The sequence below is a fragment of the Condylostylus longicornis genome, unplaced genomic scaffold (genome assembly GCF_029603195.1).
Source record: "Condylostylus longicornis isolate FDR11 unplaced genomic scaffold, ASM2960319v2 ptg000019l, whole genome shotgun sequence".
In the NCBI taxonomy this organism is placed as follows: domain Eukaryota; kingdom Metazoa; phylum Arthropoda; class Insecta; order Diptera; family Dolichopodidae; genus Condylostylus; species Condylostylus longicornis.
The window spans coordinates 956,199-974,092 of record NW_026577988.1 but is presented as its reverse complement, the minus strand read 5'-3'; the positions used below and the strand labels follow the sequence as shown (position 1 = coordinate 974,092).

The following is a 17,894-nucleotide window of genomic DNA, read 5'->3' as shown; positions in this document are numbered from 1 at the left end:
AATCTTGCCATCATTAAAATTCGTCATAATTTCTTCATAATTAAATACTTATGCCTATGACTTGTAAGAAGAAGTCTTTTATCCAATGTAAGAAAAATTTGTAAAATATTGTAAATAAACACATGTCTGTTATTGTACTGTAAATCCATATTCCTGGTTATTGTACCGCAATATTTTACAAAATAAAGTGTAATCCTTTTAATTTGGAGTCTTCTTCCTTAACTATTATTTCTTAAATCACCTAATATTTTAAATATTTTTTTAGATGATCTGAAATTTTTTCAATTAAGTGATTTTCTCAATACGTCTTCGATATGTGGTTTCATTCCTAATAGATAATTTTCATATAAAAATCTACTCTGATTTCTTCTTTTCTTTCCAAATCGTTAGCTATAACAACACTCGGTTGAATTCTAATACCTCTGCATCTTTACTAATCGTCACGTTTGTATTTTGGCAGGTGTCAATAAACAGAAACTATTTTGATCTAAATTAAAAAAAAAAACAAATAAAATTAAAACATTCAATATTTAATATATTATTAATTACAATTCACAATAGACGCTTTAATAAAATCTACTTATTCAAAATAAAAGAAAAGTCAGACTTCGGATTTACGTAAATCGATTATTTGACGTCATAATTATTGTATTTTATTAAAGGCTTTAAATATATTAAATTATTTTTTAAGCAAATTTCATGTGTGGCATTTTTTAAGAATATAAAAAATAATTTTTTTTTTTTATGTTAACCTCTAACCATAATATAATGACGTATTTAAAATTAATGTAAAAGCAAACAAAAAATAAAAACACTATATAACTATATGTATTTAAGTATGTGAGTATATATATGTATATGTGTATATATTACAACAAATGATTCATTTCCTGAATTGCATAACTTTTTTATGATTCATACATATTTTTTTTCTTTGTATTATGTATTGAAATGTGCTGACGCAATTGAAATTCATCGGGAATATACAATAAATAAAAATCTTATCATTTTTAAGATTTTTATATGCAATTTATATATGTATACGAGTATATAATGTGAAATGTATGTATGTATTTATTTTAATTTTCTTAATAAAGTACAAAACGAATAATATAACAAGAAACTAACAACAACAATTAAATTTTAAACATCATTAAGTAACAATAAAGGCTTACAAGAATAAAAATGAAAGATCATTTTATGATAATTTCACTGTAAAGAGAAAAAATGTAAGTGAAAATGAGCTGGGATTACTGTAAAGGGAAAGAATTTAAGAGTGAATGAGCTGAGATTACTGTAAAGAGAAAGAATGTATGACAGAACCATGTTACTGTTGTTGTGACGTGATGATAGAATATATGAGAGAAATTTATTAACATTTTACAAAAAATGAGGACAATATGGTGGTTGAATGTTTTTTCCAAATAAATTTTTTGATATTGTGATTACAGATATGGAAACAATTCAGAATTTTAATTTTTATTAGCGAAACGATTATAAATATATTCCACAAAAACATGTATAAATGTGCAAAGACATTATTCTTCGAATCACAATTGCGTAAGAGACAATAATTGACAATCTCTACAAATTTATTTATATGTGCTTATACATAAATATTATGTATTTTGTTAGGAATAACTTATAGACTTGAAAATTATCCTGAAATTGTCCTATTTAAAAAACGAAAATTATCAATTCTCAATTGTGACTTATGATCAGTTAATGTTCATATAAGCACTTTCGTACGAAATAAAGCTTTGCGAAATACTTGTAATTAACAACTTAACTATAATAATAAAATATTATTTAATTTACTGAGATTCTATATTCTATCTATTCTCTCTTTATTTTATTTTCTAATTTAAAAGAATGATGTTTAAGTAAAGCTTATTTTTTTTCTACTGATTAGTTGTTTATTTCTACTTTGATTTTTTTTTTTTATTATTTTATTTACCATAGTGTAATTGAACTTATGGCCTTCAATATTTTTGTTTTTTTTTTATTCTTTCAAAAAAAAAAAAAAATGAAACAAATATATTATAAGACTTCAATTTTTAGAAAAAAAAAGAAAGATGTTTCACCTATCGATTCGCGAAAAAATAACAATAACAGCAGCAGAGTAATAAAAACACATGGAATAACAACAAAAAAAAAAATAGAAAATTTGTTTGTGTTTGTAATAATTTTAATAATGATTCAAGTTTATATTCATTATTAAAATCGCTATAATAATTATTTAATTTGTCGTCGAATTCGACTTAAAAGTCTCTTACTGCTCTTTCAAAAGTTCTAGTTTTCGAATTTATTTTGATCCTGATACTTGGCTATAAATGTTTCCGAGGGTTAAATTTACTTTATCGAACTTTAAATATAGACAAAATGGTCGTTAAAATTATCCCATAGCTGAGACAAGTCTTTTTTTAATTTATCCTTTATTCACTTAACTAGTTGTCGGATTCGGCCATTATGTTAACGTGTCTTTTAATTTTTTTCTTTTGCGCATCGTAAAAGTATGCAATAAGTCGATTTATTTTGTAGTATAAGTTTGAATAAATTTAAAGAAATTTGAATATTGTCGTACGGTGTGTTTAAAAGTAATGTTTTTAATTGTTCTAAGGAAAGGTGCTCCTTTACAATTTCATTGGTTTGATTCAATTTTATTAATTGAATTAGCCAGCAACACGGAATAATTTTTGAATAAATTTTTATAAAATTTACTTTCAATTTAAAATTATATAATGTTCCCTTAAATTGAAGCATAATAATTGTCAAAATATTGAAGTAAAGCTGATCACTATGGTCTAATTTCAAATACATATGTATAACATTAATTTTTACATAATTTATTGAAAATTCTATTGAATCAAACATTATATTAATTTTACTTACCATTTCCTTCTTTTCCTGAATGTCAACCATTTAACAGTTGTAACAACAGGTATATTAAGATTGTTGTAATATACCAGTATAAGAATTTTTTATTATATTTGTACTTATATAAAACATAAAATTTACTTTACATAATTAGCAAAATGAAGCGCCATACAATAATAAAAATATTTTAATTCTTTAATATTTAGAAGAAAGAAAAAATAATATTAATTTTTTCTACATTTTTTTTTTTGTTTCTTCAATCTTCGCCAATTTTTTAAAATTGTTCTAAAAATTATTTTTTTTATAAAGAACATAAAAAAAAACTGAAACAAAAAAAAAATCTACAATGTATGAAAATAATGGTAAAATTTATTGAATAATAAAAAAGAATATTTGTGGTGTTGTGTGCTTCCTTTACTTTAAAATTTTTTCTAAAATATGAAAAAGGTACCCAAGCCTACACACAATATGACATTTTTATTTTATTATTGCTTTATTTTTTCGTTTTCTTCATTATGTGTCTGTCTCTTTCTTTATGTTTTTTAATTTAATTTTATAAAATTTTGCTTCTGTAACAAAATTGTGTATTTATTAATGGGAATTTTAAAAAATAAATAAAACTTTTCTTTTTGTTTTTTAATAATAGAAAAAATGTGTTTTTAAATTTTTTTTTTAATTTACATTCATTCATACTTATATTTATCTAATTCTAAATTATTTTTCTTCTTTTCTTTAAATTTTTCAGGTTGACCTAGAACCAGAACTTAGCATAAACAAACACACAGAGTAAGTGATATTTTATATTTAAATATTTTTTATTGTATGTATGTGTGTTGTGTGTATATATAGTTCTAATATTATATTATATTAATATAAATTTATTAAACATTTGAAAATCTACATTTTGAGAACAAGAAATGAGAGTATGATTTTTATTCTCTGATTTTCTAAAAAGTATTTGTTATTATTATAAGTACAGTTTAGTTGTCATATTAAAATCTCTCACTATTTTTGTAGTAGATACACCATAAACGTATTGTCAATATTGTGATATTAACATTTTTAACTTCAAATTTGACATAATCGATTTTAGTTTTGCATTTGAAAATTATGTCAAATGCATTTTCGAAATAATAGTCTTTTCATATACTTATATATGAAATAATTAGGGAATTTTTTTAAAATTAATTACTCTTTTCTTTTGTTATAAGATATTAAAAGTAATTTTTTTATTAATTAAATAAAAATGATAATTATGTCTTCATTTAAGTCATATCAATAATAGATTCGATACGAAAAAATATTTCCACATCGAATACAAATAAATAAGTACCTATTTTATTCGAAAAATAAATAGTATTTTAGTCATATCATAAATTGTTTTTCCTAGTTTACACTAATACAGCGCGTTTAGTGTCATACTAATACACAGAGAAAAAATAAGTTAAAATAATTTAAAATTTAAATGGGATTCACTCAACAAATTTCAACACTCAACAAATATTTTTTACTATCAATAAAATATTTCAGGGTAATAATTTATATGTAACAAGTATTTAATGCAAAATCTGTTACGTCTTAGATTAAATTGAATTTTCAAGTCATAATCAGATTTGGTAGTATACTATTGCCCTCTTAAGATTTAAATAAATTTTAAAGAAAAAACCGCTTTAATTAAAATTTTTAGTGCAAAATTAACGTAACGAACGAATAACGAATTAATTAAACGTAAAATTTTCGAAATTCCACGATCATTCTATGAAATACCTATTAAATAATTAATTCTAAGAGTATTTTAAGAAGAAAGTAAATTGAATACAACATGACAAAAGCAAGGAGAGTAATCAAAATGTGGGCAAAATTCGAAAAATCTTAAAAATTAAAAAAAAGTGTCGAGTATAACACATTAAGCAATAAGTAACTCGAATTTTGTATTTTTATCTGAGAAAGCTTTTAAAGTTCAACAAAATAATGTTTCTGATGATATTAAAAATTATTTTGAAAATTTTATAGAACATATACTTATAGTACAAATAAAAAAGCTACATACTTAAATAATCTTTAAGATTTCTTTTTTTTTTATAATATTGAAAACACGAACACAAATAAGCTGAAAAATGAGACCGCAAAAATTATAATTTCCTGGCCTATATTATATTGTTGTATACCATAAGACATGTACATATACATACATAAATATGTATAAGAGAAAAATAGTGCCGTGTTAGTATAGTTTTATTATTATCATTTTTATTTATTTATTATTCTCATTATTATTATTGTTATTGTTATATTATTATTATATAATCATAATATTATTATAAACCTGTACTACTTGCATATTAATTTACAATATTCTTAAATGTTATTCTTTTTTTTTGTAATTTTATGCTTATTTTTTATATTAGTATGTGTTAGAAATATTTGTATAAATTTGCTTATATGTTTGATTTTATTTAGATAGGTGAAAATGAAACCATAATATTTAGCTTTTTTTTTTTATTTATATAAACTTATCATTATACTTAGTGTTTTTTTTTTTTTAATTTTGAAGGTAAAATGGCAAAATCTATTCAGTGAAAAATGTAGGAAGCATACTTTTGTTATTTAAATGTATATGAAAATGTATGCGTGTAGTTTTGTATACCTATAATTATAATCATTTGTATAATGAAACAATTATGCTTGTATATAATTAAAAAATGAAACAATTTTGTTTATTTAAACATTTAAACATTAGTGCAAAAATTTTGTGTTTGCGATTTTTATTTATGATTAAGAATGTAAGGTAGTTTATCAACTCTTTGCGAAAAAAAAAAAAAAATTTCAATTTACGTTAACAACCTTTAAAAGTATGTACATAGGAATATATTTTTTAATAGAAAAATTAAAATTTGAATGAAAACATCAGATTCTAATAATAGTTGTAATCGATAATGTCAAATGCCTGTCAACAAGACTTGCATCTGACTGTCACAAACCGACAATCAAAAATTTATGCTAATAAAACTTTGCCCATTAACTTTCGTTCACAATTTTTGCATGCAACTGTGCAATTTTTGTGACAACTTCTTTAATAGCAGGAAATTATTTGTGATTTGAATAGTTTTCTAAAAGTGTGTAAATTTCATTATCTTCTTTAAAATTTTTCATTGTACACAAAAAAGTTGAAATTTTTTGAATATGACCATGAAATTGATATTATCAATTATGTGAAGTTTGTGTTTTTTTTTATTATCACTTACACAACAAGTGTAGACATCTTTTGACAACATTAAAAGTTACAATGCTTTTTTTGTTAATTGCAATATCAATTATGATGCAAAATGATTTATCGCGCATTATCGATTACACTTAATTGAAAATTAAGCAATAAATATACTAAAGTTGAGTATTTTCTTTCGAAATATTTAATAATTTAATTTAAAAAAATAATTTGTGATTGCAATAATTTTTATTGCTCCTTAAAAAAGAGAAATTAGTGATGATTATTTTAGGTGAGACAATAAATCCATGGCCACGGAATCAGAAAAACAAAAATGAAATTTTTGCAATTCTTATTAAAAATATAAACACTTTAAGATGATATAATAAAATGCAGATGACTGGCATACTCGTATATTCAAGTGTAAAAATAAATCTTCTAGTAATATAAAATTCTCCCGATATTTTTTTAAACTTTTCTATTTCTTAATTTGCCCTTATCAATACTCGTAATTTTAATAACAGTTTATAAAAATTATCGATTAACTTTGTTACATAACTTTTAATATTTAAAATTAAATAAAAATTTTTTTAAATATCTTTAAGCATTTTATGTCTGATTTTCATTATCAAGATTACATGACATTTCGAAAAGTTTTTCGAAAATTAATAGATATTCAAGTACTTAGCTATTTCAAAAATCATTATCACTATATTGTTAATAATAATCACAATAAAGATTATTTAGATAAGTCTTGTTGTATAGAAATTATAATCTACTCTTTATTCTAATTAAGTAGGTGATTTAATTATAAAATTGTATTTTAGGTGAAAACTAAAAAAAAAAAAAGAAAAATCACCTTTTGTTTTTATAATTTCATTGATAAATTTTAGACAGCTCATTTATTCATACTATAAAGTGCTTTAACAAGTTGAAGTTGCTGTTTTGAATATAGGCATAACTAATTTTGTAGTCTTGTCTAGAATAACTCAATTTTATGAAAATTAGTGAGAATCGCAACCTCATGTTGGTTTAATGCTAGAAGAGGGCCTATTATGTTTTAACGTAACTTTAAGTTCTAGTTTTAGCAAATTTTTACAATATTTTTTTTTTGTTTCAACAATTTAATGCAATTATTCTCAGTTTTCGTAGTCAGTAACCGTATTAGATCGGCAGAAATAATTACAAAATTAACTTTTTAGCAGACAATCGAATGATTAGATAAGTATAACAGGGAACCATTCGTATGTAAATACATTAAAATTTTCAATTCCATTTACGCCTTTTCTGAGTCGTTTTAGACGTTTATAATTGATAAAACAAAACAAAAAAAGTAAAAAAATTAGAAGAGGAAATTTTTTTGCAAATCCTGTTGCGAATAATTTTATCGGTTTAAACATTAATTTAGAATGATTTTTTAAACAAAGTAATTTTGGAAAATTAATTATTTCCAGTAAATGTGTATTTAGGTATGAGAGGGAATGATTTTCTAAGAATTTCCAAACAATTTTTTTTTATTTTTTAAATAAACTTGCAAAAATAATTTTTAATTAGTCATAGTTTTTACTTCTTTCATAAAAACCCATTCTACTTATATTTGGATTTTGTTTTAATGTGTTTGCAATTTGTTAATGGAGAATATTTCCCAATTTTAGATAAATGAAAAACATTTTTAGACGATAGTTTCTGAGAAAAACTGACACTTTCCGAAATTTTAAATGGGTATAGAGGTTGAAGTATAGATAAATGAGTAGATAAATGAAAATTACGTCCACAAATCTAATTTACTGTCAAAGTCAAACTTTATTTAATTTTGTTAATGGGTTAAAACAAAATTTTCTTTAAATATGAGATTGTGCAGAAATTTTCTTAATCAATATCCTGCAATCAAATGTAACATTTATAACCATATTTGCTTCAGATTTTGTGAATTTGTGACACGTTGACTAGGAAATGGTTTATGTATTTTATCGAAAGTAATACCAGGTTCCCTATGAAAACAAGTAAAGTATAGAACTTGTGTGTGCATATAGGTTTAATTACAGTAGGCCGCACTAGAGGACTTTGATCCATAAAAAAAAAAACTAATCTACAATCTAACTCTAATTTTAGTTTGATGCACAGAGTGTTCTGACATTGCAATCAAAAACTTAAATTATTTTTTTAAAATTATCAAAATTCGATTTGCCAATAAAAGTTATGTTGTCAATAATTGTCATAACAGTGTAAGTAACTTAGTTATTATTTTTTTTTTATTTGTTGAAAACACAAAACTAATAATAATTCAATTATCATATTTTTAACACACAAATACAAATTTCTTAAATCTAATATGAATTTATGTATGTATGTATGTATAATTAAATTTTATACAAATTTAAAATGTGAATTTGTTCTAATATTTTCGTACACACATTCTTAAAATTTATTTGATTGTATTTCTTTTTTTGTTATGTACCTTCATATATATATGTATGAGGTTAGAAAAGCATATATACATGTATAAATATTATATTAATATATATACTTATTATAGTTATTATTATAGTGACATTTAAAGAAATCGACTAGCATTACAAAAATTTTTATAGTGATAACTTTGTCATAGAGGCGCTGACTTCTATTTAGTATTTTACATATCCCATAGATAACAAATATTAGAATACATTCTTACATACATACATACGCTTATCTTTGATAACAAAACAAAAAAAAAATATAAGCATATAGTACAGTAATCCTTCATTTAACGTAATTATTAAAATCTCTAATAATTTCTAATTAAAAAAATGATTACAATGGTTATAGAAATTGAAAAATAATTATGACTTAATGACTCATTATGACTTTAATGAGGCTTCAGTCTAAAAACAAAAATATCTGAGATATAGGATTATGGAAATATACACTTGATTATATAATTTCGACGTCGATATTATGCTTAAATATTTATAGTTTTTTTTATACGTACGAAATTTTGCACAACAAATCAATTTAAACAGAAGCTAAATAATAAAAAATTATTGATTCCAATAATTATAACAATTCGATTTACAGGTCTTCAAGTGCACACAAACCAAATTTCTTACAAGTTTCTGCTATATCTACAAATTTTCCATAGGCTTCAAAAATTAAAATTTAAAGTTGTGTAGAGAATAATTTACTAGAGAACATGCCTAAATAAGTACAAAAATGAATGAAAATCTGCACGTATAAGAATGGATTCCTGTATATTAACAATTCATATATGTATAAGTATTTGTTTAGCAATTTTATTTAAAAAATTATAGTTTGTAAGGAATGAGGAAAACGACAGTTAAAAAATTTTAGTAATTTTTTTTTATTGTGTGTATTAGAATTTTGGTATTGGCGAAAGAATTTTACCACATACCTACTTACATACATATAAAATAGAAGAGTGACGATAATTTTGAAGTTTTTATTTTTATTGTTAAATTTTTTTTCTTTTTTTATTATTTTTTTTTTTTTTGATAGTTATGTAGTTGTGTTTAGCTCAAGGTCAGGTCATTTAACTCATCGCGGAAAAAAAAACAAAATCATAAAAAAAAAAAAAATGAAACCGCTTATTTTATGATTTTTTTTTTGTTATACCATTATTTTTATTAATTTATTTAAAATTTCTTATTTATTTTTATTTTTTTTTGTTTTTATTTATTATAAATTTTGAAAATACATAAGCAAAGTAAATAAGGTATTGAAAAATATTAGTGCAAAATTTTGATGGAAAAAGATAGATTTTGAAAAATTTTTAAATTATTTTCTGTATACATTATGTATGTACATACACATGTATGCTCGGTTGTACCTATGTACATATATGCTTAAAATTAAAATTTCAACAAAATTTACTTCACTTACTCGACATGCACTCAGTGTTTTAAAATTACAAAATTTCGTGGAAAAACAATTATGTAAGTTAAATTAACAATATTGCATTGCCGTTTATAAATTTCGAAAAAAATAATAATACAGTGAAGTCTCTAAATAATAGATATTTTTTAAGTATACTGGCATTTCTAATCGAACAGTGCATTTGATATTAAACTATGTACTTCCAATATATTTTATTTTATTTGTAAGACCAACTTCGTTTAAAACGAAATTTCTGTGTTACGTTTAAAATATATTGAGAAAGCAAAATAATGTCAGAATATTTTTTTAATTAAACAAATTTTTTGCAATCAGCCCGTTTGCATAGTATTGCAATGAAGAAATTATAGAACCATATCATCAAACCATATTTCTTTTGATATTTACCAATTTGATACTAAAAATATTGATTGTTAATAACCTCAGTATCTCAACCTCAGGAAATAGTCGGATCACTTCTTATTTAAAATTATTTTGAAAATTTTTCATAGCCTTCGCCATATTCTCAAATTAATTTACTATTTAATATGAAATTTAACATATTGTTATGAGCCTTCACTGGTTGTTACAAATTGTCGTTTTGATGTATCAGAGTAAAACTTAGCTAAAATTTCTGAATACAATAAAATAAATTTTCGAACTACGACACAAAAAACATTATAATTGTCAATTTTTTATAATTCAACATCAAAAATTTCCTTCGTTGGAGACGTTGGTAGTCACAGCTAGTCGGAGAAATTTTTTTTTTGTACTAATACATCAATAAGTGAAAAACTGCTATATACTTATTCTCTTAGAGTAAAAATATGTGCATATGGTTACTTTAAAATACATTTACAATAAAAAAAGTACCTATTTTTATGTTAATTAATTAAAAATTCAAGAATGTTAACAAAAAATTAATATTAATAACGTTTATTTTTTTTAACATAATTAACTATAACCACATTTTATTTTCTAGGAAAACAAAAAGATGTTGTTTTCTTTAAATACTATTATAGAAAAAAAAAGGTTGCCAAACCTATACCATTATCAAATAATGAAATTTATTTTCTTAACTAAGTTAGCAAAGTTTTTGCAAAAAATATTTTCTAAAGTAAAAAAAAAGTAATAATAATGAGAATTAAAAAAGTCTAGACTCTTAAACTATTAGGAAATAATTACTTTTATTTGTTTTAGCTTTTAAGAAGAAGAAAGAAAAACAATATAAAAAAAGACATATTTTTGTTTTTATTTTTTTTTTTTTGCAAAATTTCATAAAAATTAATTAAATTAATTTAATATAAAAGAGATTTTAAGTATAAGAAAAAAAATTATTTTAATATTCTGGTATTTTAATATTGAATTTGTGGTATAATAAATATTTGTATATATTAAAAATTAAACAAATTAAAATAAAGAAGTTATGTGTATAACATACACACATACATAACAATATACAGTAATGCCTCGATATATGGTTTCTGTCAACCACGTCCTATGAATATAATCATCGTATAGAAATAGTTATACATATATTTGTGTATTTATTTAAAAATTCTAATGTATACCTTCAGAACTAAATATATTGTATATTGTTATATATTTAATAAGGCTTTAAGTTCACAAAGACCAAATATAAAATTAGATATATGCACACAAATACACAATCTAGCCCTTAATATAAAAAACCAATTATAGAAATTGAATCCGTATGAATATTGCGTTCAAAATGTCAATTTTTTGACGAGCAAAATTGTAATGTACTAAACTTATGGACTTGGATGCAAATGTACCATAAATTTTTTTAATTTTTAGGGAAATTGTACCAAAATTTTTTTTATTTTTAAGAGAAATAAGATTTACAAGTCTGAAACGATGTGCAATTAAGAATGAGGAACAAAAATCTCGCTGATGTATGGCAAAGCGAAGTACAAATATATAGGGCCGACATATACCGAGTAACAACTGTATATATGTATACCTATACATATTTTATGTGTGTATTCAATTGAAAACTAAGTTAAAATTATAAATTTCACATTGGGATTTTATCAAAATAAAAATATGATATCATTTCTTAAGAAATAAAATTTTAATATTTTAGAAATTTTTTTCTTCTTTGTCTCAATATTCTCAATGACCATTAAACTATAATTTATTTTTTTTTTTTAATTTAATGACTTTGTTTCTCATGAAATATTAAAATTTCTGTAAATTAATATTAATTTTAAATAATATAAGTATACATACATACATGCACATTTAATGGCATTAGAGGCACAAACACATGCATAAATGTACAAAATGAAGTACCACAAGTACATATGCTTACTATGGGTATTTTTACTATCTAAACCACAGGGAAAAATGATAATACTCGTAGATATGCACACAATTAATTATTTTTTATTAAATATCTAAAATTAAAATATAATTTTCTTTTTATTTTTTGTTAATTTGCAGACAAGATGGATCTGAAACAATACAACTTTCAGAAGAAAATGTTAATCCAGGAAAATTAAAATTAGGACCTCAAGATTTTGAATTAAAAAAAGTTTTAGGTCGTGGTGGATATGGAAAAGTATTTCAGGTAAGAATAATAATATTTTTTTTTTAATAAAATACTTGAAGTAAATTATTATTTTACTTGTTCATTATAAGGTTTTTAATGGTCTTCATAGCCCTTTTAGACGTTTAACAGGTCCTGATACATCCATCTGTAATTGTTATTTTAATTAAACATTTGAATTGATTCAATTCGGGTATATAATATTTTTTTTTTGATAAGCTCAATTTACCTTATTTATAATAGGAATAATTACTGCTTTAGGAATAATTGCCAAATTAAAAGTAAATATTAATAAAAGAAAATTAAAATATCAGAGAATAGAACCATGTCCATCTAGTGGTCTTGTTATAAATTTCTAAGAGTTATGAAATGACTCGTATTATGTAGGTACATATTTATCCGATTATGAATTAAATATGAATGATTTGCCAAAGGTAGAAAATTTTTTCTTAAAAATAGTGTTTCCAAATTACTTCTTTTACGGGATTCCAAATTACTCCTTTTACGGGATTTAATTTGGAAACACTATTTCATGCGTAAACGTATACAGTACTTTTATAGCACAAATTTTAAATTTCTATATGAAGTTTAGTAAACTATTTTTTAAAATGTATGTATGTACATGTATATATATGTATAATAATATTTTTAATTCAAAATAACTTGCATGAAACTAAAATCCCTTTTAAAATTCCACCTTCAAACTTTTGATAAATCATTCGGAATTCATTCACAATATCGTAAATAAATATATGTATGTATGTATGTGAATTAAATAGGTATCACGACATGTAGTTCAGAACTTGTTGAATAATTGTTCTTACTTTGCATTATTTTACAAAATTTGTTTCTGCATTATGCAATAATAATATGCGCATTCAAAAAAAAAGACAAAATTTCTAAATATTGTACTTTAAACTTAAAAGAATATATTTACATACACGCTTAAATATCTTTACTATTAAAACAAAAACAGAAACTAATCGACACTTCTCTGTTTTATTAATGTAAAAATAAAAATGATAAGTGACAAGTGATAACCAATCTATATGATAAGAACGTAAATAACGTATACAAAAAAAAAAACTCGAACACACTTTGATAATGACACAATTTGGTATTGTGTCATTATCACATATATATAAATATATACATACATACTTTTGATCTAAATTCTAACACAAAAAAAAAAAAAAAAAAAAAAAGAATTATTAAAAAAATATCTAGATATTTTTAAATATTTATACTAAATATGTAGATATGTATATACATACATATATGTATGTACATATTGCATTTCAAATGAACAAGCGCGTGTGTGTTTAAGTTGTTATATTAACATATGTACTTGCTTCTCATAGTTTTTTCATATACTACTTATATATATATAAATTTATATGTATGTACTACAAAAATATGTTCATGTATGTATATAAATATGTAGTTAATAATTGCGTTTTTAATAATGATAGTGGAATATTTTTGTTTCACAAAGTAGGTGAAACGCAACTTTAAAATAATCACACTTTATGTATTTGAAATTGTCACACTTTTGAAATTGAAATTGAAGTAGGAATTTAAAGAATCAACAATAGAATTTAAAATATTATCTAAGTATATATGTATGTATATATGTACATATTTAGATACCTACTTACAATAAAATCGTTTTGTTATCAATGAAATTTTTGAAATCAAAATTAATCTTGACTACAATTATATTGTTCATATTTTTGGAGTTTTTTCAATAAAATTTTTAATTTAATATGCTAATGTGCAAAAGGGAAAAATTTAATACTCATCAATTTATGTATGTACTTAAACCTATTTTAGGTATAAAATTCTTTATAATATAGGAAGAACCATATGGATGTTAATTAAGACATTCCCTTATATATTTTTATTCAATTTTGATAATTAATATAAAAATTTTTAAATTAGAATCTTAATTTAATACCTTATTTTATAAATAGAAAATTTAATTTGCTAGAAAAAGAAATTTAATAGTTTTTTAATACACTCTTTTAATAACAATTTGCTTTGCCGTGATATTGTGTGTACGCATATTTAAAATAATAATTATTTGTGGCAATGATTTTGAGATCGGTATTAAAATTTGTTCACATTCACTATTTCGAAAAATGAATGTGTCAAATCAAAATCCATCATTTAGAAATGACAAATTTATTTAAAATTTTATGATTTTGACACGTTGGGAATTGTATTTTGTTACAGGACTACGATATACTCCTAATGCAAATTGTAGTGTACATATACAATTACTGTGATTTAACTGGATTAAGGAAATAATCTAGGAAAGTATGATGATATTCTACTTTCATTTACAGATAAAATATGAATATTTTTTACATAAATTCTGAATAAATTAGAATTTAATTTAAATTATAATTAATATTCTCCATAAATTTATATTCAAATAAGGGTGTAACTGATAAAGTATGTTAAGTTATTGAATTTAATGGCTCTTACCAATAACTATTGAACAAAGGCAATTCAGACAAATATACACATACTATTTGCGTATATATATATATATGTATATGTATATATGTATGTCGTGTGTAAATGCAAATTTTTAGTCAATAATAAAAAAAAAAACAAAAGTATTTTAACTGCGTCAAACAAATGCTGTTCAATTTTTCTTAATCAAGAAAAACTTATTTTTTTTTCCAGTTCTTATGAAAAAAAAATTTCCACTTTCCATCCTTATTATTATGTATACATACTATGTATGTATACCTATAAGAAACATACGCATTTAAATAAATTTGTTATGTACATTAGTACATATTATATACATACATACTATGTACATATATGTATTTCTCTTTCTCTTATAAAACACATGAGTACTGCGACTTAAATTATTTTGTAGTCAGTCATATTTAAAAACGTAAATATCACCTTTGTCTTTTTTTTTTTTTTAGATTTTATAGTCACATGTACTTACATGGAACAATTGAACAAAATACACATAGCATTAAATATGGTACATACATACATACATAGGTATATGTATATGTTTATATCAATGAAATATCAACATTAGAGGAATTTTGTTCCAACAATAATTTGCAAAATAAGCTCACTATTTAGTTAAAGAATTTTTATACAATAATGTATAACAAGTGAGGTACAAATAAAAATATACATACATACTTTCGTTTTTGTACTCGTATATCGTATTTTATTACAGAGTGTGTACATGAACAGATATATAAACATATATATGCTCTGTATATAATAATGTAAAACTTTTACCAACAACGTCATTTTGGTAGACAAAGCAAATTTTTTTTTATTTTCTTCTTATTGTTTTCTGTTATACGTAGCGTTATTATGAAAAGACAAGCATTTATGTATTTCACAATAAATGCAATAATTATTTTATAATTAATATTATTTTGGTAAAAATTAAAATATTTTTATTATAAAATTGTTACATAAATTTTAACATTTACATATTCATACTTAATGTTCAATGTGCATAATTATGTTAGTATGTATGGTGTATACACATATTGTTATATGTATACAACTATCTTTTTGCATTCTATACATACATATGTATAATCTTGGCATAATATACATATGTATGTATGCATGTACTTGTTGAATTATTTTTAGTTCAAAAAATTTGATGTTTAAAATATAATACATATGTATGGATGTATGTAATTTCCAAAATCTATTTGTTCGCATTATTCAGCGCACTTTTACCGTCTAAAATAATTACTTTTCTATGTACATTCAAAATAAAAATTTTTATGTGTAAAAAAAAAATTATTTTGGCGATAGTATGTTAAAATCTCTAAATTTAAAATTGCAGTACTACTGCTCTAATGCAGAATTCAGCTTATAATTTGTAATTGCTGAATTATGTTCAAAATAGAATATTACCATTTGAATTTTGAAGTTATTCTATTTAATATTCACGCTCCTTAAACTATTTTAATAAAATGAAAGTTTTAAACACAGTGGAATGAATTAATTTAATCTATGATGCAGTAAATCTAATAGTTGTGTGGTTCGTACTCTATTTGAAAATTAATCAACTATGTACATACATATGTGTGTACTTTTAAATTTGTTCAAAAAGTATTCTACAGAGATTTTATAAGTACCATTCTGAAATTCAAGAAAAATGTATTATGTAAAATATTCCAATAATCTTTTCATTAAAAATATGTAGGTGTAATATAAACATCTTTTTATATTTTTTCCAATTCTATAACTACTCGTATTATTCCTAATATTATAATTTATTTCCAGTTCTATATAAAAATATTATGTAAGTTCATAATTTTTTTATTACAAAATTATTTTAATTTTAAAATTTTATCAAGATAATATTGAAAATTCTATAAATTTTCTCATCAAAATGTTTTCCATATAAGTACTCATTACAAATGCGTAAATAAAATGAATGCGGCATTTCAAGCACTCCTATGGTTGTAAATTTAATGTTGACTTTTTTCATTTTGCTATATTTGCTAATTTATGTATTTACATACATATATACATGTATATTTACTTGTTACATTACATAATAATACATATTTATGGTAATTTGTGATCATATGATTTCTACCTAGTATTAATTTGTTTTCATTTTGTATGAAGGGTAAATTATTTTAAACTTAATTTTATATATAATTAAATAAATTATAATTAACTATATAAGTGAAAAGGTTTCCTATATATATGTAGATTTAGGTAATAATTATTGTATTTTTGTGTTTTTCATGAATATATATCATACATATATATATATATATATATATGTGTATACATATATATATCTATTATAAACATATATGCATGATATATATATATGATCTATATATATATATGTATGATATATGTAAGATATATATGTATGAAATTTTTTTATTTACATAATATTATAAGTTTAAATTTCAAATGAATTGCCACAAAATTTTATATATTTTATTTTTAACCCTAATCTAGTGTTCATATACACATTTACGTTCACCCTTACTTATTGAACAGGCTCATACCATTCATAGTATAATGATCAATTGTTATCATATTTTTTTGTTTACATACAATTAGATCGACATAATATGTAAATCTACATAACATGTATTTTATTATTGTCACTAAGTTTGCAAAGTCACCTGCAAATTTTTCAAATTCATTTTCAAACGATAAGATTTATTTGTATGTTATTTTAAAAAAAAAAAATTTTTTTTGACTCCATTGTTAGTAAGAATACTGTAAAATGTTAGCAAAATCAAATTTTATATTATTTCATAATAAAAGTCGCAAAATTTATTTATGACTCCAACCTACACAGGTTTTTTGATTTTATTAGAAAAAATGTGC

The 17,894-nt window shown here is 22.2% G+C and overlaps 1 protein-coding gene across 2 annotated transcripts in view; it reads left to right on the top strand.

The window, feature by feature from the left end:
* The window catches only part of LOC129606583 (ribosomal protein S6 kinase beta-1), a 57,131-nt gene that overhangs the window by 35,852 nt on the left and 3,385 nt on the right, over positions 1-17,894 (top strand). For both annotated transcript variants that reach the window (XM_055516967.1, XM_055516969.1), the window contains 2 exons: positions 3,623-3,663; positions 12,419-12,545. In XM_055516967.1, the coding sequence (XP_055372942.1) occupies positions 3,623-3,663; positions 12,419-12,545 (168 nt within the window). The remainder of the gene's footprint in view (positions 1-3,622; positions 3,664-12,418; positions 12,546-17,894) is intronic.